This window comes from Triticum urartu, chromosome 3A (assembly GCF_056163025.1).
Source record: "Triticum urartu cultivar PI428250 chromosome 3A, HENAU_Tu73, whole genome shotgun sequence".
NCBI lineage: Eukaryota > Viridiplantae > Streptophyta > Magnoliopsida > Poales > Poaceae > Triticum > Triticum urartu.
Genome location: NC_141875.1, coordinates 642,309,782 through 642,336,728, shown reverse-complemented (window position 1 = coordinate 642,336,728; position 26,947 = coordinate 642,309,782). Strand labels below are relative to the sequence as shown.

Below are 26,947 nucleotides of genomic sequence, written 5' to 3'. Positions count from 1 at the left end.
GGGGTGTCCGGATGGCCGGACTATACCTTCAGCCGGACTCCTGGACTATGAAGATACAAGATTGAAGACTTCGTCCCGTGTCCGGGAGGGACTTTCCTTGGCGTGGAAGGCAAGCTTGGCGATACGGATATGCAGATCTCCTACCATTGTAACCGACTCTATGTAACCCTAACCCTACCCGGTGTCTATATAAACCGGAGGGTTTTAGTCTGTAGGCCAACATACACATCAACAATCATACCATAGGCTAGCTTCTAGGGTTTAGCCTCCTCGATCTCGTGGTAGATCTACTCTTGTACTACCCATATCATCAATATTAATCAAGCAGGACGTAGGGTTTTACCTCCATCGAGAGGGCCCGAACCTGGGTAAAACTTCGTGTCCCTTGCCTCATGTTACCATCCGGCCTAGAGCACAGTTCGGGACCCCCTACTCGTGATCCCCCGGTTTTGACACCGACATTGGTGCTTTCATTGAGAGTTCCTCTGCGTCGTCGCCGTCAGGCTCGATGGCTCATACGATCATCAATAGCGATGCAGTCCAGGGTGAGACCTTCCTCCCCGGACAGATCTTCGTCTTCGGCGGCTTCGCACTGCGGGCCAATTCACTTGGCCGTCTGGAGCAGATCGAAAGCTACGCCCCTGGCCCGAACTGCGTCGAACTTATAGATTGTGGCTCCATTTTTTTACTTGTGAGGCCATTCATTCATGTATCCTTAAAATATTTTACTGGAACATGCATGCATGGCTCTGCCTTTTCATTTCAGTTTCAGTACTAAGAAACACGCATGTCTTGAGATTCAGAGCACGCATGATCTGTGATTGCCGAGGAGGAACATCAGCTACCTGCAAAAGACAAGACCTTCTTATAGTCTTCTTACATGTTACATCAACACCACTGTACCAAATACAAACCGAAACTAGTGAGTGTTTGATCATCCATTCCTTACACACATCAGCTGGCTGGTAGGTAACAAAGCTAGCTAAATCGACACGCACGCTTACAACCAAAGAATTCTGATCAAGTACCTGATACCATCTTCAGCATTTCAGTCAGCACAATAAGCACATGACATGAGCCTTCCGAATTCTGAAGTTTCCATTTAGGCATATTGAGGACATGCCATGAGCCTTATGCACCCAAAAGGGATAAGTAAGTTGATCCTGGCTAACCATCGCTGGCTTATCAATACCCGTAGACTAGCATAATGTGCTAACGAATCACCAGGTTAATTTGATGTTACAGCCTATCAATAATGTCCTCAATGTTTCTTGCTTCTCTAGGATGGTTAACTCTAGTTTTGAATCCATTGAGTCGATAGAGAGACGGCAATTTTTTTTGTCTCCTTGCCATTGGATGACGACGTATTCTCCATTTGCTTTTAACCTATCATCTGGACGGATTTCATAATAGTGGCGCTGCGGATTCAGCGTGATAGCTATTGGACCTGAATCGAAAATCTTGCACGGCTACTCGCGAAATTTCATGACCTTCTCAAACAGCTCACGGGTAGAATCACAGTGAAGCCCTTCAGCAGTTGACTCTTCGGTCCATGGCTCCTTGGTAAGTGGGAGCGTATGGGCCGAGCCATACTTTATCGACAGACCGAGAGCATGCGCCCGCTGGTGCGGCTTCAGCACAACATCACTTGGGAGTAATGCTTATTAATAAATGTGGCCGTATGCATCACGCTGATGCAGAGGCCAGGGATCTTCCCCTTTAAAAAAAACCACTTGGGGGTAAGAAAGTTCGGATATTGCTGGCCTCGAATGGAATTCCAAATTGAGTAATCAAAAGGGATATGTTATAAATACTTGCTTCAGTTTCCCTAAGGAACCCTCGGCCAGCAGCAGAGAGAATCAATGCCACTTGTTATCTCGATGCTATGCTAGTTGTCTTGATACTATCGCTATGTCGCGCTACCTACCATTTGTTATCAAGCCTCCCAAATTGCCATGTTAGCCTCTAATCTTTTCACCCATTCTAGCAAAGCGTTGTTTGGCTATGTTATCGATTTGCTCAGCCCCTCTTATCGCGTTGCTAGTTGCAGGTGCAGTTGCAGTTTGTTCCATGTTGGGACATGGATATCATGGGATTTCACAATATTTCTTATTTAATTAATGCACATATATACTTGGTAAAGGGTGGAAGGCTCGGCCTTTTGCCTGGTGTTTTGTTCCACTCTTGCCGCCCTAATTTCCGTCATATCGGTGTTATGTCCCTTGATTTTGCGTCCCTAACACGATGAGGGTTTATGGGCCCCTCTTGACAGTTAGCTTTGAATAAAACTCTTTCAGCAAGGCCCAACATTGGTTTTACCATTTGCCTAATAACAACTAAAACTTGTATAGGGACTTTCCGGACCCCGTGGACTTAATCAACCCCCCAGGCCAGTGCTCCTCATGAGTGTTTGCCCAAACTAGAGCACCTTGTGGCGTCCCTTGGGCAACTTGGGTCTCAGCGACCGTAAGCTTAGCTCATCCGTCGTGGCGTGAGACGAGATACGCGCGGCTACTATCAGGGTGTCGACAGTCGGAAGGTCTTGCTGGTTTTGTTTTACCATTGTCGAAATGTCTTGTGCACCGGGATCTCGAGGTTGATCGAATGTCCCGCGATGGAGGATTGTCTCCGCGGATCATGAGCTTGTCATGGGCTAAGTTGGCACACCCCTGCAGGGTTTAATCTTTTGAAAGTCGTGCCCGCGGTTATGTGGCAGATGGGAATTTTTAATATCCGGTTGTAGAGAACTTGAAATCAGACTCGAATTAAAATACACCAACCGCGTGCGTAACCATGATCGTCTCTTTTCGAATGAGTTTGAGAAGAGAACACGGTGGGGTTATGTTTGAACGTAAGTAGTTCAGGATCACTTATTGATCATTACTAATTTGCGACTGATTGCGTAGTTTCTCATCTTATTCTTGTACCCGTAAGTTAGTCACCATACATTGCTTAGTCGTTTGCTGCAACCTCACCACTTACCCTTTCCATACCCATTAAGCTTTGCTAGTTTTGATACCCATGGTAATGGGATTGCTGAGTCCTCGTGGCTCACAGATTAATACAACAACAGTTGCAGGTGCAGGTTATGCGATGATCATGACGTGAGAGCGATGTTTACTTGTTTTGGAGTCCTTCTTCTGCTTCTTCTTCGATTGAGGGATAGGTTTCTGGTCGGCAGCCTGAGCTAGCAGGATGGATATTGCTTGAGTTTCTGCTTTGTGTTGCATCCATAGTCGGATGTGGTTCTCAAGTATGATGTATTGTTGTATTCATGTGGCATTGTGTGCCTTTGTATGTATCCCCAACTATTATGTAATGGTACGATGTAATGATATCCACCTTACAAAAGCGTCTCCAATATACGTTTCTATCCTTGGTGGAACCTTCGAGTTCCTTTAGAATAAGGTTGCATATTGGACGTGACAACTATATTACACCAATTTACATATTATGAAATAAAAATACATGGTGGTTGTCATTTTTAAATATGATTACAAAGTTTCAAATCGGCCGACTTTTCTCAAACTCTGACCGGGTTTTGAAACTCTGACCGGATTCTGCTATTTTTCTCTTCTATTTTATATTTATTTAATTATTTTAAAATGTTCAGTGTGCATTTCAGAATTGTTTAATGTGTATTAAAATTTCACTGGATATTTAAATAAGTTTCACTGTGTATAAAAAATGTTCATTATTTCATTTAAAAATTTGTGTAGTGTGTTCTCGAAAAAAATGTTCGTCGCATATTAAGAAATGTTAAGCTTATATTAAAAAAATCAGTGTGTAATTGAAAAATTGTTCATGAATAGTTTTTGAATTAGTGAGCATTTTTGGAATATGTGAACTTTTTTAAAAATTTGTGAACTTTCATTAACATTTTTTGAGGAAAATAAAACCAGACTTCAACTATTCTGAATATCAATGCGTGGAAACTCAGAAGAAGCTACGCTATGCTGTTACTAGGACGTCCATTGGCGTGAAGCCGCGAACTGTAGGCAGCCGCTAGGTATTGCTCATAACGTGCGATACATAGCATCGAGCAATCGTGATGTGCGGGGGAGTGAAACTGAGTGATGCGGTCTGGGCTCTGCAATTGGGCCCGTATGTATGTATGGCTCGATCGATTTGCCGCTTCAATCTTGAGAACCTGATTCATACTCCCTTCGTTTCAAATTACTTGTCACAAATATGGATGTATCTAGATGTATTTTAGTTCTAGATACATCCATTTTTGCGACGAGTAATTTGGAACGGAGGGAATAAGTAGATTGTGGCTCCCTCCGTTTGTTTTTCAGTACTGAGGTGTCATTTAGTTTTGATTCATAAGTAGATTGTGGCTCCATTTAGTACTCTCTTTGTTTGTTTTTATAAGACATTTCAGGCAGCTTGCTTGCTTTTTACGTACAGTGTCTGGATGTCTAAAACGTTTTATAAAAATGAACGGAGATAGTATTTAGTACTAGTTTCACCTCCTTTTTGAAAAAAGAAGAAAAGTTAACTAATTTGCCTAGTGTAGGACCGCCAAACATATTTGGAGGCAGCGCGATGTTTATCCTAGGACCGAAGAAAGTTAACTAATTTGGAATGGATCAACATCAGACGTACACGTACGGACCGACGACTCCGCCGTCGCGGGCAAAGAGAAGAAGGGCGTCTCACGTCGACACCACCTTAAGTAGTACCTCTGTTTATTTTTACAAGATGTTTTAGACTTTCAGACACTGTTCAAAAACAGCACAAAGCAAGTTGTCTGAACGTCTTATAAAAACAAACGGAAATATATTGACCCATTCCAGGTCCAGGTGAGCAGCAGTGCGTACTCTTTTGTGTGCTCAAACCATCGAGAAATACAAAGGGTACACTCTCTTATTACAGGCGAAATTGTTCATCTCGTCAGACAGTTCACTCTCTGAATCTGAACAAGCAAATATATACCAAGGTGGCATTGTCTGGGAGCTCAGGCGGTAGTTCGTCTTGGGCTTGAGCTTGGACCCAATCCAATCCAATCCAACTCCATCTATTCAGAGTTAATCGCCAACTGCAACCAACCGTCTTGAGATTCAGTTTCAGAGCACGCATGCAACATCAAGACCAGCCCACACTTGTTAGTCTTACTTGTCACATCAACACCACCTTAATTACACTACCAAACTCAAACGAAACTGAGCAATTAATTAATATGCTCCTTCTCAAACCATCCAAGAAATTTACATACAGCAGGTGGAGTCAAGTCCAGAGGGACAGATGAAATTAATTGTAAGTGAGTGAGTTCAAAGCTGCATGCATGCCCACCTGATTCTCTTATAACCAGGAAGGTCTTCTGGGAGCTCAGGCGGCACTTGGTCTTGGCCTTGGGTGTGCACCTGGCATCTGGTCCAGCAACCTCCCAGTGTTCCCAATCCAGCTCCATGATGTCCAGTGCCAGAACGCCCTCCAGCAGCTTCAGCTTTGGCCTTTGGGCAATCCGCTGATCCGCTTCATCTCAGGGCACTAGTACACATTCAGCTCCACAACCCAAGGAAAGTTCTCCACATATTCTAGGACGCACAATGCATGGTTCTCAGATTATGCCTGCGGTCACTAGCAAGTCCTCGGGGAAGGTGTGTCAGCTTGCAGTCCCTGAGGTAGAGAAGCTCCAGAGCTGGCATGGCTATGACACTGCTCTGCTCTGCTCCTCCTCCCAGCCCCACTCCTTCCATCCGGACAGCCCTCGTAACTCCAATTCTCTCAGACTGGGGAATGCGACATCTCTGTCTCCCCTTGCTGCATCATGGGTCTGGAAGTCAGGCCCGACATGCTCGATGGCTGGAGCATCTATATCCAATACCCGTAGACTAGCAAAATTTGCCAATGAACCACCAGGTTTAATCGAGCTCATAGTCTATCAATAATAATGTCCTCAATGTTTCTTGCTTCTCTAGGATGCTCAACTCTAGTTTGGGATGAAATATACAGAGATGGTGAAATTTTTGGTTTTCCGAAAGAAGATTTCTTATGTCACCTTCATCCTTGTGAACCACCAATGCTTCTTCCTTAGCCATAAATTGAGCAAATGAGCGGACGGCATCATGCAAGGTGTACTCCCATATGTTCTCATTTGAATCATCGGGCTCCAAAAGATTCCTCGCGACTAACTCCCAATGATAATCAGCCCCAGCCCCTATTTGTTCGACATGAATAGTAGGTCTGACCCCGACCTACCATCATGTTGAACAAACTCTTCACTTATCCACATGCTAATAACTGTATCCTTTTCAAAACCTGAACCCTTTGGCAAAAGTCAGTAGTACAGAAAGCATTGCTTCCACTTTGGAGATAAATCATCGTAGCTTAAGCTTACTGAGTAGTTTAGTTCCTCTTGTGACCCGTCTTCTTCTTTCCAGCCAAGATTCTTGTGTAAAACAATCTCCGAGTCACGTTCCATAGGATCTCTTCTGCTTAAGACTCCACCCATAACTTTAATAGCAAGTGGTAACCTGCCACATATTTTTACAACCTTCATCCCAATATCTTTCAGCTCATCAAAATCACTTCCACACCAACCTGCCAACAGTATAGGACAACTTAGTACTGATGTATGAGCTACATCTTTTTGGATAGAAAAGAAGAAAATTATCTTTGATCAAAACAACACGTGTAGTACTTCTATAGAAATATAATGCCCCATAGTAAAATTTTGAAATTCTGTGGTGTCCATAAATATGAAAATACTACACATTTTAGATGAAAAACAGTGATATGCATAATCAGAATTAAAATTTCAAAATTTAGAAAATCTAGTTACTTATTAAGTGCCCCATATTAAGCAGCACATTGACATACTACAAAGTACAAACTAATCTTTCAAAGAAAAAAAAGTATACTAGGAACACAGAACTAGTTGGGGTACTGTACTGATTAATCTGAGATTGACATATTAAGTAGCATAGCATACAAAGAGAAGAGAGGTCATCTCTTCTTACGTCCACACCACCCTAATTACCAAACTCAAACTCAACAAATCAGCAGCATTCAGTTTCAGTTTCAGAACCTGAAACTGACCTCACTGACTGAGGTGTCATTCAGTTTGAAGTCATAACTTATAGATTTTGGCTCCATTTATTTATTTGACCATTCATCTATCCATGTGATGTGCCCAAACGAAGCTTGCTCAAATTAAAATGTGTGTAGGCTGCTTCGCCACAGATTAAAATGGCAGCTAGTTGTCAGCCTTAAAAGATTTTACTGGAACTTGGCAGCTAGTTTGTCAGCCTTAAAATGAACAAACACCACTGTACCAAACTCAAACCATCCGGAAATTGTATTCACATAACCTCCCTTATTACATATCTTACTTGAGCATAGGGACGTCCGATGGCGTTACAGGCGAAAAATTTCATCTCGTCAGTGAGTTAATCGCCAACTGCAACCAACCATAGACGACTGCCCATGTCTTGAGAGTTAGAGCACGCATGCAACAACGGGGTGAGGAGGAACAAGATAGAGCTGACAGATGGGACCCACACCAGCTACCTGCAAAACAGAACACCATCTTAGTCTTGTTACTTCTCACATCAACGCCACTGTACCAAACTTAAACTGAAACTGAAACCGTACAAATCAGCAGCCAAAAGATTAGATTTTTTTTCGAACTACATGCTTAGACTGAACAATAAATCTACTGACCCAGCTGAGCAGCAATCAATCCTCGCGCTCAAACAAGAAATTTACATACAAGTGAAAGGACATTGAACACTCTTACTATAAATTTTTAAGCATACAGACAGCCTCTCGCCGGTGAGTTGAAATTAACGGACCATGGCCCATGGGAGGTTACTGACTAGATGCCGGGTGTACATCCCAAGACCAAGAGATATCAAGCCGTAACACCGGAGGTGTGTCAGTTTGCACTTCACACCAGATAATAAGACATATCATTTCAGGTAATAAGGCATTCCCAGCCACAGATGAGGACAAAATGATTCAATAGCTAAAGATGATGAGCCCACCAAGAAAAACAAAATGCTTCAGGTGTCATCACACATATTGTCCATCCACGTGCATAGCATACTGGAAATGACTGAAATGAAAAATGTGTATTTCCATTACATGTGATGCTTTGCTTTTCATCGACTACCAATGGGTTCAGCTCTACATAGTTCAGCACATACTAGCAAATGTAGCTAAAACGACATAAATAGATCAGGTTCCATCATCCAGAGTAGCTACTTCAGTGTGAATTTGATGTTCTTGAGGCCGCCCGGTGTGTAGTAGCCATAGATCGCATCCGGATCCATTAGATGTCGGCCGGGATTGACTTTGTCTTGTGGCACCGCGGCCTCATCTTGGTTTCGCGCTGGCGCCCTCACTGTATTCTCTTGATAGTTGAGGAGTAAACTCCGCACATCGCCTCCCGGGCATGCGTACCCGTACACTGTTACGACATGCCCTGCCTTTATCTCATTGCCATTGGGTAACTTGATCATAATGTATTCTCCATTTGCTTTTAACCTGTAAGGCTCATCATCCGAACGGATGTCATAATAGTGGCGCTGCGGATTCAGCGTGACAGCAATGGGACCGGAATCGATGACCTTGCATAGTGACTCGCGAAATTTCATAACCTTCTCAAACAGGTCACGTGTCGAGTCACGGCAAGCCCTTGAGCAATCGCCTCTTCGGTCCACGGCTCCTGAGTAAGTGGAAGCGTCTGGGCTGAGCCATACGTTATCGACAGACCGTGAGCGTACGCCCGATGCTGCGGCTCCAGCACAACATCACTTGGGAGTAAGAAAGCTGGGATGCCAGTCTGAGGCTCCATTTGCTTTTAACCTGTAAGGCTCATCATCCGAACGGAGAAGTTTGGAGCGGTGTCAGTGTCAAATCATGAAAGAATTTGGACCAAAGGTTTTTCCTTGGGATGGATAATCTGTTACTTACTCCATTTTGTCTTGTGTGGTTGTCTGGGGATGCGAGGCAGACTACTTGCGAGCTGCAATGTTGGTGGAGGTAGAACGTGATCCCAGCTGCAGTAGTAGTAAGACTTCCAATCTCTGTCTGCCTCCGGCACAGGAGGAAGAACTTGCTGCTGCTGCTGCTCCTCCTCCTCCCCTTGCTCCTCTTGCTCCTCCTTCCCTTCCTCCTGCTCCTCCTTCACCTCTTCAAACTGGCCTTGCAACCTAACAGAGAATAGCACAGAACGGTCATGAAGGACTCACTTGCTCGGCGCGAGGCACTTGAACAAGATGTTAACATCCATTCTTCTGAAAATGGATCTGCACCAAGGCATGTTAATATCCATTCTTGAAGAAATCCTCTATTTCTATTTTCCTGATGAGAATACCCCGTTTCACTGATGAATATGCACTCTATTTACTTGCCGCTAAATGGCTTAGCGGCCGCAATAGCGTTGTAAACAGCATCACAGGAACCCAATGCACAAAGTGAATTCGATCAACCGATCGATCACAGAACTTACTGCCCCAGATCACCACCACCAAGACATCAACTCAATGCTGTTTGCTACCATATATACCACTAAGATGGACAAACACACACATAAGCAGGAAGGAAAATGCACACTTGCATGGAAAAAGAATAAAATCTGGTGGTCGTGTGTGTTCTTACTGTTGCTTGATGATATCCTCCTCCTCCTCCACCTGGACTAGCTTCTTCTGGTGCGCGTTGTAGAAGCGGTAGGCGGCGTAGCCGGCGCCGGCGACGCCCAGCCCCAGCGAGAGAAGCATCTTCCAGCGGTGCCGCGCCCCGAAGCCCTTCCCAGCAAGGGCGGGGGTCGTTGGCTCGAACATGGCGGCGCTCCACTAAGCAAAGCAGCCGCACCACCAGACTCACTGGATGAAATGCAAGGAGTTAGTAGGGCGGAATCAGGCAGGCTAGGGTTGGTCGGCGGAAGAGCTCGAATCGGACGACCTGCAGTCCGGTAAGCGGCGGGGAGGAGGAGGAGGAGGAGACGGAGATGGTATTTTTTTTTAGGGGTGCTAACACTTTATTGATCTACGGTAGCATTGAGAGGAATACATGCCGGGCCATAAGGAGATAAAAGCCACAAATGGCGACCCCGATTAAGCAAAAGTGAGTGTTTAGCAAGACTGTGAGCATCGCTATTTGAAGCTCTGCTTTCAAAAATAAAGGTACAGCTATTAAAAACGAGGCTCCTTTGGGAGATTTCTCTGATGACCGATAAGTAAGCTCCGCCAGTCCTTCCTTTAATATCCTCTACCACCTGTTTGCAATCACAAGCCACCACGAAGTTCTGGAGAGATAGGTCTTCGGCCAACGCTAGCGCCTCGCGACAGGCAATGGCTTCCAAAACTGTCGGGTCTAAAACTCCCAGAATGACCAGCGATGAGGATCCCAAGTACAGACCCTGTTGGTCTCTGCATACTGCTGCAGCTGCTCCTACACCACGGTCCTGCGCAATCCCACCATCTACCATTATTTTCACATGACCCGGCGGTGGTGATCGCCATGAAGAACGAGAGCCAACTGCGCTATTAGCTTGCCGCTTCGGCCCTGCTGTGTTCGCCAAAACGTCAATGCTTTGGAGTTCTGAAATAAAATGCCAGACGAAGATATGTGTCGCTAAAGGACTTTGAAAAATCTCCTCATGGATCGCTTTTCTTCTCGCGGTCCAAATCGCCCACAAAGTGACTGCCATTTCGATAAAATGAGCATGTGACAAAGAACTTTGTAGTTGGAATAACCAGTGTTTAGCACTTGGTTCCACTGTCTCGGCCATTGTTTCCACAATCGTTTCATCAGCTAGAGCCCAAACACATCGTGCCATCGAACACTCTACCAAGGAGTGTCTCCACGAATCAAAATTACCACATAACTGGCAGTTATCCACAATACTCATGTGTCTATGTTTCCTCACATCTTCAGTTGGCAAAGATTGCCTCCCCAGTCTCCACATGAATGTTCTAATCTTTGCAGGGACCTTGGTATTCCACAAAGAGGTCCATCCCCTCTCCTCTGAACTTTGATTTAAAACTGTCGCTCTGCCGCCTAATAAATTTTCTCCTCTCTTCTTTGTCTCCCATAGCATTCTGTAGGCAGATTTTACCGAAAAAGGCCCTTCTTTTCGAACTGCCAAGACCAGAAGTCAGGCATGGATTTTGTGCACAACGGGATATTTTGTATTGCTGCTACATCGACCGGCAGAAAAAACTGCTGCAGAAGGTCAGCTCGCCATGTGACAGTAGATGAATCAATAAGCTCGGCCACTAGCGTTGGTGGATTCTGACCGAGGCAGACAATCGGCCTCATAGCATGATCCCTCGGGATCCAATTTTGTGACCATATTTGTGTAGAACTTCCATCTCCTATCTTCCTGATCAGTCCCAAAGACATTGCATCCCTACCCTCCAGCAGCGATCGCCACACTTGAGATGGATGTGTCCCCAAGGCGGCAGTAAGAATATTTCCTTCTGGGAAGTAGATTGCTTTGAGTAGTTGTGCACATAAGGATTTAGAAATTGTCAGGATTCTCCAAGCCTGTCGTGCCAAGAGTGCAACATTGAATAACTCGAGATCTCTGAACCCCAGACCTCCACATTTTTTTGGTTGTGTCATAGTGCTCCATGACACCCAATGAGGTTTTCGTTGCCCGGCCTTACTGCCCCAATAAGAATTGACGAATCAGTTTGTTTAGGTGTTCACACAGACCCCTCGGCAGCTTGAAGCATGACATCGAGAAAACCGACACCGCCTGTGCTATTGATTTGATCAAAATCTCCTTGCCCGCAGCTGAAATTGCCTTCTCAATCCACCCCGTCACCTTGCTCCAAAGTTTATCCTTTAGATATTTGAAAGCTCCAGTTTTCGATGCTCCTACATCAGAAGGCATCCCCAAATACTTTTCATTTAGTGTCTCTGTTTGTACATTGAGGATGTCCTTTACCTCACCTCTGACCACTTCCGGGCATCCTTTGCTGAAAAACACTGAAGATTTACTGTTATTGATCCTCTGCCCTGAAGCTTGACAATAAGAGTTCAGTAAGTTTGACACCTCTGTCGCCCCTGCACCATTAGCCTTGAAAAACAGCAGGCTATCATTAGCAAATAAGAGGTGGTTAACTGGAGGTGCCGTGGGGGCCACCTGAATTCCACCAACATGCGATGACTGATCTCTTGATTTGAGGAGACCTGAAAGGCCCTCTGCCGCTAACAAGAAAAGGTAGGGTGATATCGGGTCTCCCTGCCGAATACCTCTTGAAGGTTTAAAATCCTCCAATTTCTTACCATTAAACAGAACCGAGAACGAAACTGACTTCACCATGCTCATTACTCTGTTTACCCAAACACCTGAGAAGCCCAATTTGAGCATTATAGCTTCTAGGTACTCCATTCCGCTCTATCATAGGCCTTCATCATGTCCAATTTCAAAGCGCAATGACGATGCTTAAGAGCCTTATTTCTCTTCATAAAGTGCAAACATTCATACGCCATTATGATGTTATCAGTGATTAACCTACCCAGAACAAAAGCAGATTGCTCCGATGATATAATATCTGGTAAAATCTCCTTGAGACGATTGGAAATGACTTTTGAAGCTATTTTGTAAAGAATATTGTATAAGCTTATGGGTCGGAATTGAGTTAGAGATGTAGGATTTTTCACCTTTGGTATGAGTACCAGAAACGTGTTGTTGATACATTCAACACTCTCAACCTCTTCCACAATACGGATAACAGCTTTAATTACCTCTTCACCATAAACATCTCAATGCTTCTGAAAAAAGTGAGCGGGAAATCCATCGGGTCCGGGCGCTTTGGATGGGAACATTTGAAACAAAGCCCTTTTAACTTCATCACCCGTGTGTGCAGCATTCAGGGATGCATTCATTTCTGGTGTCACTCCTGCATGGACTGAGTCCAAAAGACGGAGATGGTGGTCGGCGGCAGGAGCTAGGTCTCGAGTCGTGGGCCGACTCGGGTCGTGGGCCGTCTCGGTCCGTGTGTTGGTTTATTTTGGGCCGACTCGGTCTCCTCCGCCGTGTCGTCTATTTACTTTACTCTCTCTGTCTGTGGCCGAATCGCACGGACGCAAACCCTAGCCAACAAAAAAAAAATCCCCAATCCCCAATCGGAGCGAGAGAGATGGCCGGCGCCGCCGCGGAAGGGGAGGCCGTCGTCGGAAGGGGAGCGCGCCAGTCAGCCAAGGCCAAGGCCAAGGTCGCGGCCGCGGAAGGGGAGGCGATGGGGCCTCGCCTCAGCCTTAGCCTTTCTCCGGATGCTCTTGATCTGATTGCCAAGAGGGAGGCCTTGCTCTCGGAGTTGGCCTCGCTCTCGTCGGAGCCTTCGCCCTCGCCGCCGCTCCCTGCAGCTTCGTCGTCGCCCCTCTGGTCCCTCATCTTGTCCCGTTGCCTACCATCATCCCTACAGCCTGCTCCAGAGCCTGAGCAATTCGACAGGTTGGAACACAACTGGAACAGGTAACAAGACATTATTAACCTTCACATCTCCCTACTCCTCCTACCTAACTAACTCATCCGTGTTTATCTTGTAAATCTTGATAGTTCTATGATGATGATGATGCCGAGCCCCTCCGAGGTAGCAGCAGCTCAAGATCATCAACTTGTCATGGAGGAATGCCTTCGCCACTATAACCTAAATCATCCGGTATGTATGTATATTTCTACTCCTCTCACTTTGCTCTTTTGCAGCTTGCTGCTTGCTTCCCATCCATGTATCGATACACCCGTATCTAGACAAATCTAAGACAAGAATTTTGGGACGGAGGGAGTATCTATCTATGTGCACACTGATTAAAATGGATAACCTCATTTTGTCGTCTCTAGCATTTGGCAAATTTGTCCCACAACCAAACAACCCCATCCTTATATGCAATCATTAATAACTCTTACAAAATCTCAAGTCAAGCGGCCTTCAAACAATTTCAATTTTGATCGCTCCTACTGTCATATCATATATAAAACAGTTATCCCGACAAGATGATGTTTGTGGCCACTGACTGGCATATACTTACAAGTTTTTTTTTAAGTAGAAACTGCAAAACTGAACAACTTAACCCTAGTCATTCAGTCATTTTGTTCTGCTTTTGTTTTACCTTACTTATTGCTACATGTACTCATTCCATTTTCCATGGTTGCTTGGTTGGTTCGTTGGTTGCCCAGGAAAATGAGTATGTACCTGCCCCTGGCAAGGTGACCAGGTACAGCAGTCCTCACAATGGCTCTTGCTGGACTCATGGCAACTTCGTCGCTAGCCCCAAGCACTCCAGCTACTTCTCCTTACTGCCCCCTAGACCAACTCTCTTCTTTTATGAGCTTGTTACCAAAGATGGTTTTCAGGGAGTTGTTTCGTGCACCCCGCTAGGTATGCATGTACTATTGCTATCTTCATTCATCACATATCATACATACCACATGTTGGATCTGGAAGCTCAAATCTCTTTCAGTGCTAAAACCCAACCAACCACCATGTGGCATGCATGTCATCATAATCATATACAGGAAGGTAGCTAGTGCTTGATGCCGAAAACCACCTTAGCTTATTGTATATTTATATTCATTAAAATGTGCTCTGGTGACCACTGTTTTGAAACTTGTTTATGTTGTCTTTCTGGGGTGTGGTGAATCTGAGGTACTTGCAATGTTTTTACAATTATTATGCATTTTTTTTGGATTGTTCAATTGGGATAAACTTGTGGTATTTCCCTTTTTCTTCTTCTCTTTTTTGTGCATGAGGTGACTGATACATACTCCCTCCGTCCCACCATATAAGATTTTTTGCAAGCAAAAACGTCTTATATTGTGGGACGGAGGGGGTACTTGTTTATGGGATCTTTCCTGGTACAATCAAGATGGCTGTTGTTACAAACCTAGCTAGGCTCCTGGTCTTTATTCCATATTGTTCCACTAGCTAGGTTATTACTTTGCTTTATAAAAATATATATTCATGGACCTACCTTGTTAGTGCCTTTGCTGTTACACCATGCATTTTCTATGCTGACTCCGCTTTGTTTATTTCCTTGCTTGTGTTTGTTTTACATACAGATGAGCCAGTTACTGAAGCCTACAGTTTGTTTGGCCTTCATCTTGGGTGGGGAACTTGTCGTGATGGCAGTTGTATGTCCTCGCTTCCTCTTTTTTATATATCCTTTGATTGATGACAGAACACAAGTGCACAATTGTTCTCTTGCTTATTGTGCATGTTTGTTGACTTAGTGTCTTTGTTTTTTCAGCGGATTGCCTTTGCAATACATGCAACCGTCTTGTTGATAGCGAGGTTCCTTGTGTGGGGAAAGCATTTCCGTGTGGACATTACAAGGCAGAGTGTGTTTGTCAAATGTGCTATCTTCAGTCTGAAGTGCTGCATCCATCGCCAGAAAAATTTGCGTTTGGAAAATGATGACCAGAGCTGGCTGAGCACTCAATCTATATATCATTTGTGGATACGGAAGACTTGTAATATGATGACATGCCTTAGGTTGTTGGTTGTGCTGCTGCATATTAATTATGTCTTCCCGGGTGGAATGCCCTTTTTTTTTTTGAACAGAGAAAGGCACCCGAAGATACCAATATATTCAGCTCACAGAACATTTTACAGTCGAGATTACACCATCTGCTAGAATAAAGAGAAAGAAGAACTGCAGATGTAAAGAAAGAAGAGCTGAATAAAGACATATGAGAGAGCAAGGAACAAGATCCTTGCTGAAGAACAGCATGTCCTAAGAAACAAAGGAAGAGAAGGAGAAAAGAAAATTCCAGCTTTGACAGCAATTTCCTTCTTTCCAACAACCGAGCATAGACCATCATATCATGTTGAGATGAGGAACTTCCCAGAGCTATCAACTTTCTCCTAAAAGCAATACACCTTATGAAGCTGAATTCCTACAAAATTAAAATCAACAAGAGAGGCAGCTACAGGACATGATTCAGTGACATGAGAGTGAGAAGAGCAATTGAGTGTAGGTCCTCCAGCCATTTGAAAAACTTGATGAGCTAAATTGTGAGCCACCCCATTCAAATTCCTAGAAATATGAAAAACTTGGGGATTAAGATTAGAAGTAGAGTTTACAAAAGAAGCCACTTCTTTTCTAATATTCCAAGGAGTGGAAGAGTGAGCAATATTCCTGGCAGCAGCAACAGTGGCAAGAGAAAGAGAATCAGTTAAAAAAGTAGGAGTTTGAATGTTAAGGCAAGCCGCCAATTGAGCTGCACAAGCAAGAGCAATTGCTTCAGCTTGAAGAGGAGTGTCCGTCGAAGGGCCTGAAGCTTGAACCTGAATATTTATTTCCCTATTAGAAGAAGACAAAAGTAAACTCCCACACATGTGCGCAATTGACCTTGCTGAAATCCTGGAACTCTAGAAGTTCTGAAAGCAGCATCAGAAAACACTTTAGCACCATTAATGAGAAGGTCTGATTTGATAGTATTGCCTTGCTTAGGAAGAGGAGAATTATCAGATTGAGAAGCCTGCAAAGACTGAATATTAGTAGAAGGCAGAATCTCCTCTTGGAGAATATTATTCAAACTAGCAGCAGCAATTTTAATTTGGTAGGGAAAAGAAAATTTCCTCTCAAAGAGGAAATCATTTCTAGCCTTCCAAATGCACCACATAAAATTGAAAATATTTTGCAAAGATGCATAAGGATGGCCCATAGAAGCAAAGTGAATCAGAAGGGAATGCATTGAAGAGTGACCTTGCACAAGGATGTCAGATCTAAGAAACCAAGGAGCAGAGAACCAGGCCGCTCTAGCAAAGTCACAAAGAAAGAAAAGGTGAAACTCATCTTCTTGCTGAGCACATCTACAACAATTCTGCGAAATGTGAATAGAAAAACGGCCTGCTCTCATTCCTGTGGGCAAAGCTTTGCTAAGCATCCTCCAAGCAAAAGTTTTAACCTTGGGCAATAAATCTTTCTGCTTCCAAATAGTTTTAAGAAAAGCTTTCAAATCCAAAGGAACATCCAGAGGAGCAGTTCTAGGATTAGTATGAATGTCTTGTAAGCAAAGTTTATAAGCAGCTTTGGAATAGCAAATACCATTGGGAGCCAAAGGCCAACAAAGAATATCAGCATTATCATCATCGAGAATATCAATGTTGATAATCTGAGTAGCCAAAGGTTGCTGAAAAAGAGAGAAAATGAGCTGACGGTTCCAATGCCTTTGCCCAGGCTGCCAAAGATCCCTAACCAAGGAGGGATAAATAAAGCCTGATGGTTGAGGAATGAGAAAATCATGAATAGAGTTCCAAAGATTGCACCAAGGCATGCTCCAAATAGAAACATTACCTTGGGTGAGTTGATAGAAGGCATGCTCTTTAAGTTTAGGAAGCATTTTTGAAATGGAAGACCAAAAGGCAGATTTAGGTGGATTATTAGTAGCTTTCCAAATAGAAGTGATAGAAAAATATTTGGTTTGAAGAACACAATATAATTGGGAGGAGGGGTTTTTAGCTAACCTCCAAGCCGCAGCAAGAATAAGACTCTCATTGACGGCTTTTAGATTTCTGATTCCAAGACCACCTTCAGACTTGGAGTTGGTAATATCCTTCCATGCTCTGAGACAAAGACTCCTTTTAGAATCTGTTTCTCTAATCCCTGTCCACCAAAAAATCATAATGATAGAAGTGAGCTTGGCAATAAATTTTTTTGAAAACAGAATGTTTGCCATATAGTAAACAGGGATAGCAGAAAAGACAGAGCGAATAAGTTCAAGACGGGCAGCATGAGATAGCATGTTAGCTTTATAAGAGGGGAGCTTATTTAAAAATTTATCCAAAACAAAGTTATAAGCAGCACCCCTATTCTTAGCAGGCAAAATTAGAGGATGACCAAGATGAGTGAAATTAGCATCAAGATTAGCAACAGGAAAGACTTGCTTAATATCATTAATAATATTCTGAGAAACATGATTGCTAAAGAGAATGGCAGATTTATTCCAGTTAGGAGTTTGACCAGAAAGAGCACAAAAGTGTTGAATAAGACTGGCCATCGTCTGAGCCTCCTGATAAGTAGCGTGCCCACACACCAGAAGATCATCTGCAAATAGAAGAGAATGGACAGAGGGGCAGTTTGGTCCAAGAGAAATTCCCTGCAATTGGTTAGCCTGCAAAGCTTCATTAAGCAAGATGGAAAGTTCATTAATTGCAAGAACAAACAAGTAAGGAGACATGGGACAGCCTTGTCGTATTCCTCTGAAGCTCTTAAATTTAGGAGAGGGCTGGCCATTAATGAGAACAGAGAATGAGGGAGATGAGATGCATGCATGAACCAAATTAACAAAATGACCATGCAGCCCTTTACGAGCCAGAGCAGAAACAATGAAATTCCATTCTAAACGATCAAAAGCTTTGGCAAGGTCAATCTTAAGCATAAAGGCATCATATTTCCAGGATTTAAGAGAAAACGAGTGAGCAATTTCCTGAGCAATGATAATGTTGTCACTAATACGTCCACCCTCAATAAATGCTTGTTGAGCTTGGTCAATGTAATCAGGAAGATGATGCTTAAGTCTATTCGCAAGAGACTTAGCAATGATTTTATAAAGCACATTACAAAGACTAATAGGACGGTAGTCCATGGGCACAAGAGGAACCAACTTCTTAGGGATAAGAGCAATATTGGTATCATTGATGTGAGGGGGAAGTGTAGCAGTATTATAGAAGTGAGTGACAAGCTGAGTTACCTCATCCCCAATCCAATCCCAAGTAGCTAAATAAAATTCTACATTGAACCCATTAGGACCAGGAGAAGCATTAAGCTTCATGTCTTTAAGAATCCGCAAAAGTTCAGTCTTGTCCGGAATAGAATAAGTAGGATCATTGTTGTCCTTAGTCCAAATAGGGGAAGAAAAAGGCCTGCCAGCATAAGTGTTAGGAGAGGAAAATATGTGTCTGAAATAATTAACAAACGTTTGCATCATGGCCTCCGGTTTGAAATGAATATTGTCATGCTCATCTTTGATAGAACAAATAGTATTTCTTTTTCTACGTTTGAGCACAGTCTGATGGAAGAATTTTGTGTTGCGATCACCTTTTACAGCCTAAGACTTTTTACTTCTTTGCCTGTAAAACTGATTGAGTTTGGAAAGCGTAAGTTCATACCTATTAGTAAGAGTACTTTCCAAAACATGGTCCTGTTGGTGGAGAGGCAGCTGTTGCAAATCCTTGATTCTGGATTCTAGCTCAGCAAGTTCTTGTTGGAGAGGTTTTTTCTTCTTGCACCAGACTTTTAAAGATCCTGCCAAAGAAGATGACTTTGCAGCAAAAGAGGTCAGGGAACTAGAAATCCAATTATTTTTAGCAAAAGAGTGAAAATCTTTTTCCATAAGCCACCAGTTTTCAAATTTAAAAGATTGTCTAGGCCTAACAAGTTTACCTTCCGAGGAAATTAAAATGGGAGCATGGTCACCAAGAATAATAGGAAGATTCAGCACTTTAGTATTAGGATAAAAAGCGCACCAATCAGAATTGACCAAGTATCGATCAAGACGTCTATGAATGGGCTTAGAAGTATGTTGCCTACCACGCCAAGTATAAGCAGGACCACTATAACCAATATCAAACAGCCCACAATTTTTAACAAGAGACCTGAAAGCATTCATACGATAGAAGTTGATATTACCATTACACGCATCCACATCATAAAGGATATCATTAAGGTCCCCCATACAAACCATGGGCTTTCCTAGGTTATCATAGACAAAATCAGCAACTTGGTCCCAGATGGCATTAGTCTGCCTGTGATACGGGTCGCCATATATACAAATAAGACAAAAGTTGACCCCTGAAGCTACATGAACTACATTTGCTAAAATATAGTGAAAAGCAACAGCATGCACAGAAACTTTGAGCTCATCGGTCCACATAAGCCAAAGGCCACCTGAGGCACCTCTAGAAGGAACAACAAAGCCGTTGGCAACATCAAACCTATTAACAAGATCGACAGAACGGACTTTGGAAGACTTGATTTCTGAAACAAATGTTACCTGTGTCTTCGTAGACCGCATCAAGTTGGCAAGATAGAGCATCCTCTCACTACCAAGGCTTCTGCCCATACCTCGGCAGTTCCAGGCGATGGCCCTCATAGCGCCCAAAAGATATCTGGAATCGAGACAAATAACTCTGCCTTCCTCACCCCACTCTCCTGGCTCGGCGCGAGCCCGGGGTCATCCACAGCAAGGAGACGCCAAATCTGCGAAAATAAGGCCGTTGGGCAGAAGCTCCGGATCTGTGGCGAAAGTGGAGAGCAGCAGCTCCTATGTTATGCTATGCTATGTAGTAGTATTATGAAACAGATGATGGCTGTGGCGTAAGTAAAATAAAATCATGTATGTATTTATGAGATGGTTGATAGCAACGCTGTGGATCTTCTTAATTGGCAACTCAACTTCATCATACCCCTCTTAATTGGATCTTCTTCTTATAGCTCATGTCTTACTTATTCTCTTTGCATTCCAGTCCAGGGTGTTGTACCATTCCTGTCAGGGTTGAGCAGCTAGTAAGCCTAGACACATTTCTACTACTATATTTATTAGTTCTATTACTAGTGATTGCAAAGCTATGTGACTTGATAGTTCTACAAGTCTTTCGTTGCTATTTCTGCAATCAGCTGGCTTTATTTTGCTATATGTTTAGAAGAAATGTTATTGTTGATGCACAGAGAGATAAAACGTCCCTGATTTTCCACGGTGTTCCCTACATTGGCACCATCTCGCACATACGTCGTCGCTTGGTGTTTGGTCCTCGTCCGTCTGTGATGTTGCCTACATACGGCGTCTTCAGCAGGCTGTGTTGGTCGCTATTCGTCGACTCCTCTCGCGGCATCTATTCATGGTGGTAGTGCCCGCTCTACGTCGACTCCTCTTACGGCTTTTGCATGTGGTAGTGGCCGCTTTACGTCGACTCCTCTCGCGGCTTCCGCCCACGGATGTGGCCGCTCTACAACGACTTATTTGATGGCTTCTGCACGTGATGGTGACCGCCCTACATCGAGGAGGACTCCTCTGGCGGCTTCCGTATATGGTGATCGTCGATCTACGCCGACTCCGCCGCCGGTGGCTTTAACATGCCGCTCTACGTCGACTCGCTGCTCTTCGTCGACACTACACTCGGCTTCCACGGGTGGTGGTGTCCGCTCTTCATCAGCAGATATGTCTCTACCACGATCTCTACCGCTGTGTCTCTGCCTATGAATGAGATTGCGCAGCTGCGAGGCCTGCTTGACTGCTTGGGATTCTTCACCGACAAGTTCTGTAGGTCTTGTGGCTGACTCTTCTGACAATGAGAAACCACTTTCTACTCATTCAGGTACATCCCCATGGGGAGGTAGAAACTGCGGATCATTAAACGCATTTGCAAGCTCCAGTAATATAGTATGTATGCGGTCAAGAACTCCTTGTTGTCCATCAGTTGGGTTGTTATTGTACTTTTGTCAGAGTTGTGGAACGGCTTCCTGCGCCAGCGCAGATGGACAAGACACAGGAACGAACGACCTTGGCTTCCTGAAGCAGCTCGTGCCACCCTTCCTCTCATGCAGATGCAGTGCACCTTCTGTGGTCTTGGCAATAATCTGAGCGAGCGTACTGTTTGTCATTTTCATTTGAACCCTAAACTAATGGCAGTTGGTTGAATTGAGCAAAATTGAACTGAGAGCAACTGTTGGTTCATGCACAGTGCTGGAATTGAGCAAAATTGAACTGAGACATGCAAAATGCAGGAATATTCTCTGAGCCATTTTGAAAGGAACTTGTCTGAAGATGCAAAAATCAAGACATGTACTCCCTCCGTCGTCCGGTGAAGAAATATAAGAGTGTTGTTTAGATTACTACTTTAGTGATCTGATCTAAACGTTCTTATATTCCTTTACGGAGGGAGAACTTGTCTGAGCATGCAAAAAAAATCATCTTCTCTGAACGTGTTTGGAGGGAGACATGTACTTGTCCGAACATGCAACTGTCCAAACATGTTCTCAAGGAACAAAAAAATAATGTCCAAGGACAAATAATTCCGAACTGATGGACTTGATGTCTCTCTGCAAGCACGAGTTCAGATTGATAGAGTTGATGCATACAAACTTGATGTAACAGAAAACTGATTAGCCTAGTATAGGAACTCGACCACGTCTGTTTGTATGCACGAGCTCACCTGGATGATTTTATAAACTAAATTTCAGCACAAATCAATTGTTTCCTCGTGACTAAATTTATAGAGCTTTTCTTAATAATACGTACGTACATTATAGAGAGAGCTGAAAGCTGCCAAGGTACTGTGTTTTGTTTTCAGATTCAACTTCAACATGAGGAGCATTGACCGACCGACCGACTGACTGATTCATATACAGCAACACAAAAGCGAAATAAAACCGGCAGAAACAAACAAGCTGCCTAGATATCATCACTTTCTCCAACAAACGTTGTCATCCATCCTCCACTAAGATAGATCATAGATAGATGTCCGAGATTAGCATGCGTGAATGAAATCAACAGCAGCCGCTCGCCGCAGCATCAGCCTCTGGCGCCTTCTGCTTGAAGATGTTCTTCTTCGCCCCAGAGGATGCATCCGCCAACAGGCTCGGCGTGTCCAATATCTGCACCATCGTGCGGGCAACATTCATGTCAGTTTCAACACATGGGAAAGAAAAACTCCATTCAATACAGAAAATTTATACTGAATCATCTGCACTAGTAAATATTTCTATTCTATCTGTGAGAGTGTTCCACGTGTAAGTAACAAGACCGACCAACAAGAGCTAATTTATACCGGTCCTTTTCTAGACACATAAACAGAACAAGCAGCATTCCACTAGTGTGCACGGACACGCCTTGATGCATGAATAGCCGTTTGAAGGGCAGTTTCACAGTAGTACAACCATGCCAGATACAGAAGGAATCGAGAGCTGGAAGTCACAACATCATGTATACATACCTTGAGCACAAGCTCCTCAAAGCACTGCTCCACGTTCACTTTGGTTTTCGCACTGCATTCCAGAAATAAACACCCATACTCCCTGGCAAAGTCAATGCCTTCCTTCTTGGTGACAGCCCTCTCACTTTCCTGCCAAACCAAGCATTATCCACATTCAGCTCTGCTCTCAAGTCAACTCTAAACACAGACAGGAAAAAAAACATCCACCCGAGAAACCTACTATGCAGCATGCCTCGACACAAATACAGATAAGTGACATAAGAATGTAGAGGTGTGGACAGAAGCGGTACCTTGTCCACTTTGTTTCCGACAAGCATCTTTATACAGTCCTGGTTGGTCGAATACAGGTCAATTTCCTTGGCCCATATGTCAGAGAGATTGGTGAATGTTTCTCGGCGAGTAACATCGTACACTGGAAAACAGAGAGACGTTCATTAAGTGGCATTTCTCCAAATTAGACAGCTCGTTAGAACCCAGCAAGGAACACACAAATAAAAGAAACAGCAACAAAAAAAAAAGGCTTTGCGACCCCATGTAGTGAAAAACTGTTGTACCCTCCTTGTATGAGGATCTCAAAAGTTGCAACAAGCCTGAAAGGATGCTCTATAGATGCAGTAATTTTCTGTCACGAAAGTCTTAATCATCTATAACTGAATCTTAAGCTGATGTGTAGTTTTGATAATACTGTATAAGGCAATTGACAGAGTAGTTTGGTTGCAAAACTAGGCTATTTAATGTGCCATCAAGTTGCATGAATATACATACATAGGACGGGGAGAAGAAAGGAAGGAGTATGAGACGGTAAACATATTACCCATGATGATCCCTTGTGCCCCTCTGTAGTAAGAGCTGGTCAAGGTCCTAAACCGTTCCTGTCCAGCTGCACAAGAGGCACACGGCATCAGCAGCTAAATCATGAGAACTCAAAAGGGTAAACTGGGGCATTTAAGAAAACGAGAAAAAAACTGAATCGCATTGCACACATAATCTACTCGGAAACAAAGGAAAGGGGAAATTCTACAAAAGTATCAGGCGGTCAAAATTGTCATGTGTTAGATGTGACATAACACTAAAAGCTTGGAACCAGGGACTATTCTTCCTTGCTCTACTTTGTTTAGAGGATAACATCCTAGATGACCCTCCACCCCAATGCAATGCAATGAAATAATTTTACTGAGGAGTGAGGGCAGGGGAGGACAGGACAGGACAGGACAATTTTACAGTATACTAGAATTAAAAAAGCAAGCAGAGAGTAGTGAAGAGATTGGAGAAACAGAGTATATGTAGTGTAGTTTCACATGACATGACATGCGAGCGGAGTGGAGTGGGCCTAAGCAATCGGAGACGGTTCAATGTAAGAAACTAGTGGAGATGGGAGTAGGGTACCGGTGTCCCAGACGGCGAGCTTGAGCTTCTTGCCGGCAATGTTAACCATCTTCACCTTGAAGTCCACGCCTGCAATTGCAATTGCATCTCATCTCATCTCATCAGGGATCCAATTAGGGATTCCATGGGTTTGATTGGATTGGATTGGATTCGATTCGATTTGATTAGATGGGGGAAAGAAAGAAAGAAATTAGGGATGTGCGTACCGATGGTTGGGGATAGGTCCTCGAATGAGTCGGATGTGAATCGGAGGAGGAGACTGCTCTTGCCGACGCCGGAGTCGCCGATGAGGAGGAGCTTGAACAGGTAACCGAAGTCCGACTGCGCCTGCGCCTGAGAGGACGACGCCGTCGACGAGAGGGGCCAAGGCCCGAACTGCAAAAATATATGCGGTGGTTATCTTCTCATAAGAAAAAGATGACATATCTGTACTATTAAAGTATTTCGGGTCATTTACGACTCGAGGGAGAATTGATCCTCCCGCGAACTTTGTGCGGCAACGGCGCCCCCCAAGGTATGACCCTTTGTGGGAGATTTCTTCTCTCGTTTGGAAGCTTCGGCTTCCGAATCCCCGGGCGCAGTCTTTTTCCTCTTCTGGTTGTCTTCCTTCATGGAGACGCTCGCTCCCTCGGCTAGAATGGGCAGCGTTGGGGGCCTGCGTCCGCCCGCATTATCCTCCACAGTATCTTCCTTCAAGAGCTCCGGGCAAGGTGCGGTCTGGAGCATCTTTTCCAATACCGGATTTTCCAAATCCTCAGGGAGGGGGGCCGAACACCGAATCAACTTCGCCTTTATTAGCCAGTCCTGGTTAAAAAGCGAACTCTCAGAAATAACTCCGTAACAAAGGAGAGATAGTATGTCCACCCACATATCAAATTATCAAAGTACCAAACGCGAATCATATGAGCGTGATGAAAACTAGCTTGACGATAATTCCCTGTGTCCTCGGGAGTGCTTTCCTTTATATAAGAGTTTGTCCAGGCTTGTCCTTTGCTACAAAAAGGATTGGGCCATCTTGTTGCACCTTATTTACTTTTATTACATGTTACCTGTTACAAATTACCTTATCACAAAACTATCTGTTACCGATAATTTTAGTGCTTGCAGAGAATACCTTACTGAAAATTGCTTATCATTTTCTTCTGCTCCTCATTGGGTTCGACACTCTTACTTATCGAAAGGACTACGATAGATCCCCCATACTTGTGGGTCATTAGTTTCTTAATGGTGGAATCTGCAAGGTGCAAATTTAAAGAACAATCATCAAATTCGCGGAAACCTAACACATCACACAAAGTTTTGGGAATCGTGGAAACACTAGCACCCAAATCACACAAAGCATAGCATTCATAATATTTAATCTTAATTTTAGTAGTAGGTTCCCACTCATCATAAAGTTTTCTAGGGATAGAAACTTCTAGTTCAAGATTTTTTTCATAAGATTGCATTAAAGCATCAACAATATGTTTAGTAAAAACTTTATTTTGATCATAAGCATGAGGAGAATTTAACACGGATTGCAACAAAGAAATACAATCTATCAAAGAACAATTATCATAATTAAATTCCTTGAAATCTAAAATACTGGGTTCATCGCTAAGTAAAGTTTTGACCTCTCCAATCCCACTTTTATTATCAAGATCTAAAAACTCTGAATCATTGGAACACCTTTTAACTAAAGTTGACTCATCTCCAGTCTCATATTTATCAAGATTCATATTGAAAAGCAAAGATTTAATATGAGACACATCAATCACTTTTAGATCTTCATCATTATTATCATGTAGATCCTCGAGTTTAGCGGCCATCTTATTAACTAAGGTGGCTTGCTTATCCGAAATTTGACCTACTAAATTTTCAAGATGAGCAAACCGAGATTTCAAGCCATAAAATTCTTTAGACATATCATCGAACTCTTTATTCATGTACTCCATAATTTTTTTGTTCTTTAAGCTCGTTTCTGAAGAAATTACTATACTCAAATTGCAAAGACATAAAGCTTCTAACGTTGTTCTCCATTTCTTTCAACCTTCTAAGGTGAGGATCAACGCTTTTAGGCAAGACCATCAGGGCAAACAGGCACACAAGAGGCAAGCGAAAAGAGGCGAACAGAAAAGGGCGAATAAAACGACAAGGGTGAAGTGGGGGATAGGAAAACGAGAGGAAAATGCCAAATAATATAATGCGAGGGAGAAGAGTTTATATGGGTACTTGGTATGTCTTGACTTGAGCGTAGATCTCCTCGGCAACAGCGCCAGAAATCCTTCTTGCTACATCTTGAGCATGCGTTGGTTTTCCCTTGAAGAGGAAAGGGTGATGCAACAAAGTAGCGTAGGTATTTCCCTCAGGTTTTGAGAACCAAGGTATCAATCCAGTAGGAGATAACACGCAGGTCACCTAGTACCTGCACAAACAATCAAGAACCTCGCAACCAACGCGATAAAGGGGTTGTCAATCCCTTCATGGTCAGTTGCGAAAGTGAGATATGATAAAGGTAGTAAGGTAAATATCTTTGATATTTTTGTTGTATAGATAACAAAATAGTAACAAGATGCGATGTAAATAAAAGAGATGCAATATAATAGGAAAGAGACCCGGGGGCCATAGGTTTCACTAGTGGCTTCTCTCATGATAACAAGTATTGCGGTGGGTGAACAAATTAC

General features: G+C 43.5%; 3 protein-coding genes and 1 pseudogene across 3 annotated transcripts; 1 reads left to right on the top strand and 3 right to left on the bottom strand.

Annotated features, from left to right (window-relative positions):
- Positions 1-725: 725 nt before the first annotated feature.
- LOC125528343 (uncharacterized) lies at positions 726-9,791 on the bottom strand (annotated as a pseudogene).
- A 3,230-nt stretch (positions 9,792-13,021) lies between these two features.
- Positions 13,022-15,579, top strand: LOC125528342 (uncharacterized). The gene is made up of 5 exons (XM_048692819.2): positions 13,022-13,438; positions 13,523-13,625; positions 14,141-14,342; positions 15,023-15,094; positions 15,211-15,579. The coding sequence occupies exons 1-5, from the start codon at positions 13,104-13,106 to the stop codon at positions 15,375-15,377; spliced, it is 879 nt and encodes a 292-aa protein (XP_048548776.2). The 5' UTR covers positions 13,022-13,103; the 3' UTR covers positions 15,378-15,579.
- Positions 15,580-16,243: 664 nt separating this feature from the next.
- LOC147981034 (uncharacterized) lies at positions 16,244-20,474 on the bottom strand. Its single transcript, XM_087513771.1, has 2 exons — positions 19,077-20,474; positions 16,244-18,830 (listed from the first exon to the last, which is right to left on the bottom strand). The coding sequence occupies exons 1-2, from the start codon at positions 20,057-20,059 to the stop codon at positions 16,259-16,261; spliced, it is 3,555 nt and encodes a 1,184-aa protein (XP_087369897.1). The 5' UTR covers positions 20,060-20,474; the 3' UTR covers positions 16,244-16,258.
- A 1,697-nt stretch (positions 20,475-22,171) lies between these two features.
- Positions 22,172-24,670, bottom strand: LOC125528340 (ras-related protein RABC1-like). Its single transcript, XM_048692816.2, has 6 exons — positions 24,491-24,670; positions 24,285-24,353; positions 23,713-23,778; positions 23,189-23,310; positions 22,899-23,027; positions 22,172-22,560 (listed from the first exon to the last, which is right to left on the bottom strand). Exons 2-6 carry the CDS (start codon positions 24,331-24,333, stop codon positions 22,453-22,455), a joined length of 474 nt encoding a protein of 157 aa, XP_048548773.2. The 5' UTR covers positions 24,334-24,353; positions 24,491-24,670; the 3' UTR covers positions 22,172-22,452.
- Between the last annotated feature and the right edge of the window lie 2,277 nt (positions 24,671-26,947).

Bases quoted from the DNA above. Each gene is read 5' to 3' on its own strand.
- LOC125528342 (XM_048692819.2), top strand. From the start codon at position 13,104: ATGGCCGGCGCCGCCGCGGAAGGGGAGGCCGTCGTCGGAAGGGGAGCG. The intron at 14,343-15,022 runs GTATGCATGTAC...TTTTACATACAG, and splicing joins TGTTTCGTGCACCCCGCTAG to ATGAGCCAGTTACTGAAGCC. The intron at 15,095-15,210 runs GTATGTCCTCGC...TTGTTTTTTCAG, and splicing joins AACTTGTCGTGATGGCAGTT to CGGATTGCCTTTGCAATACA.
- LOC147981034 (XM_087513771.1), bottom strand. From the start codon at position 20,059: ATGAGGGCCATCGCCTGGAACTGCCGAGGTATGGGCAGAAGCCTTGGT. The intron at 18,831-19,076 runs GTATGAACTTAC...TTATGCTGGCAG, and splicing joins GAAAGTACTCTTACTAATAG to GCCTTTTTCTTCCCCTATTT.
- LOC125528340 (XM_048692816.2), bottom strand. From the start codon at position 24,333: ATGGTTAACATTGCCGGCAAGAAGCTCAAGCTCGCCGTCTGGGACACC. The intron at 23,779-24,284 runs GTACCCTACTCC...CCTCTTGTGCAG, and splicing joins GCTCGCCGTCTGGGACACCG to CTGGACAGGAACGGTTTAGG. The intron at 23,311-23,712 runs GTAATATGTTTA...TCTGTTTTCCAG, and splicing joins GGCACAAGGGATCATCATGG to TGTACGATGTTACTCGCCGA.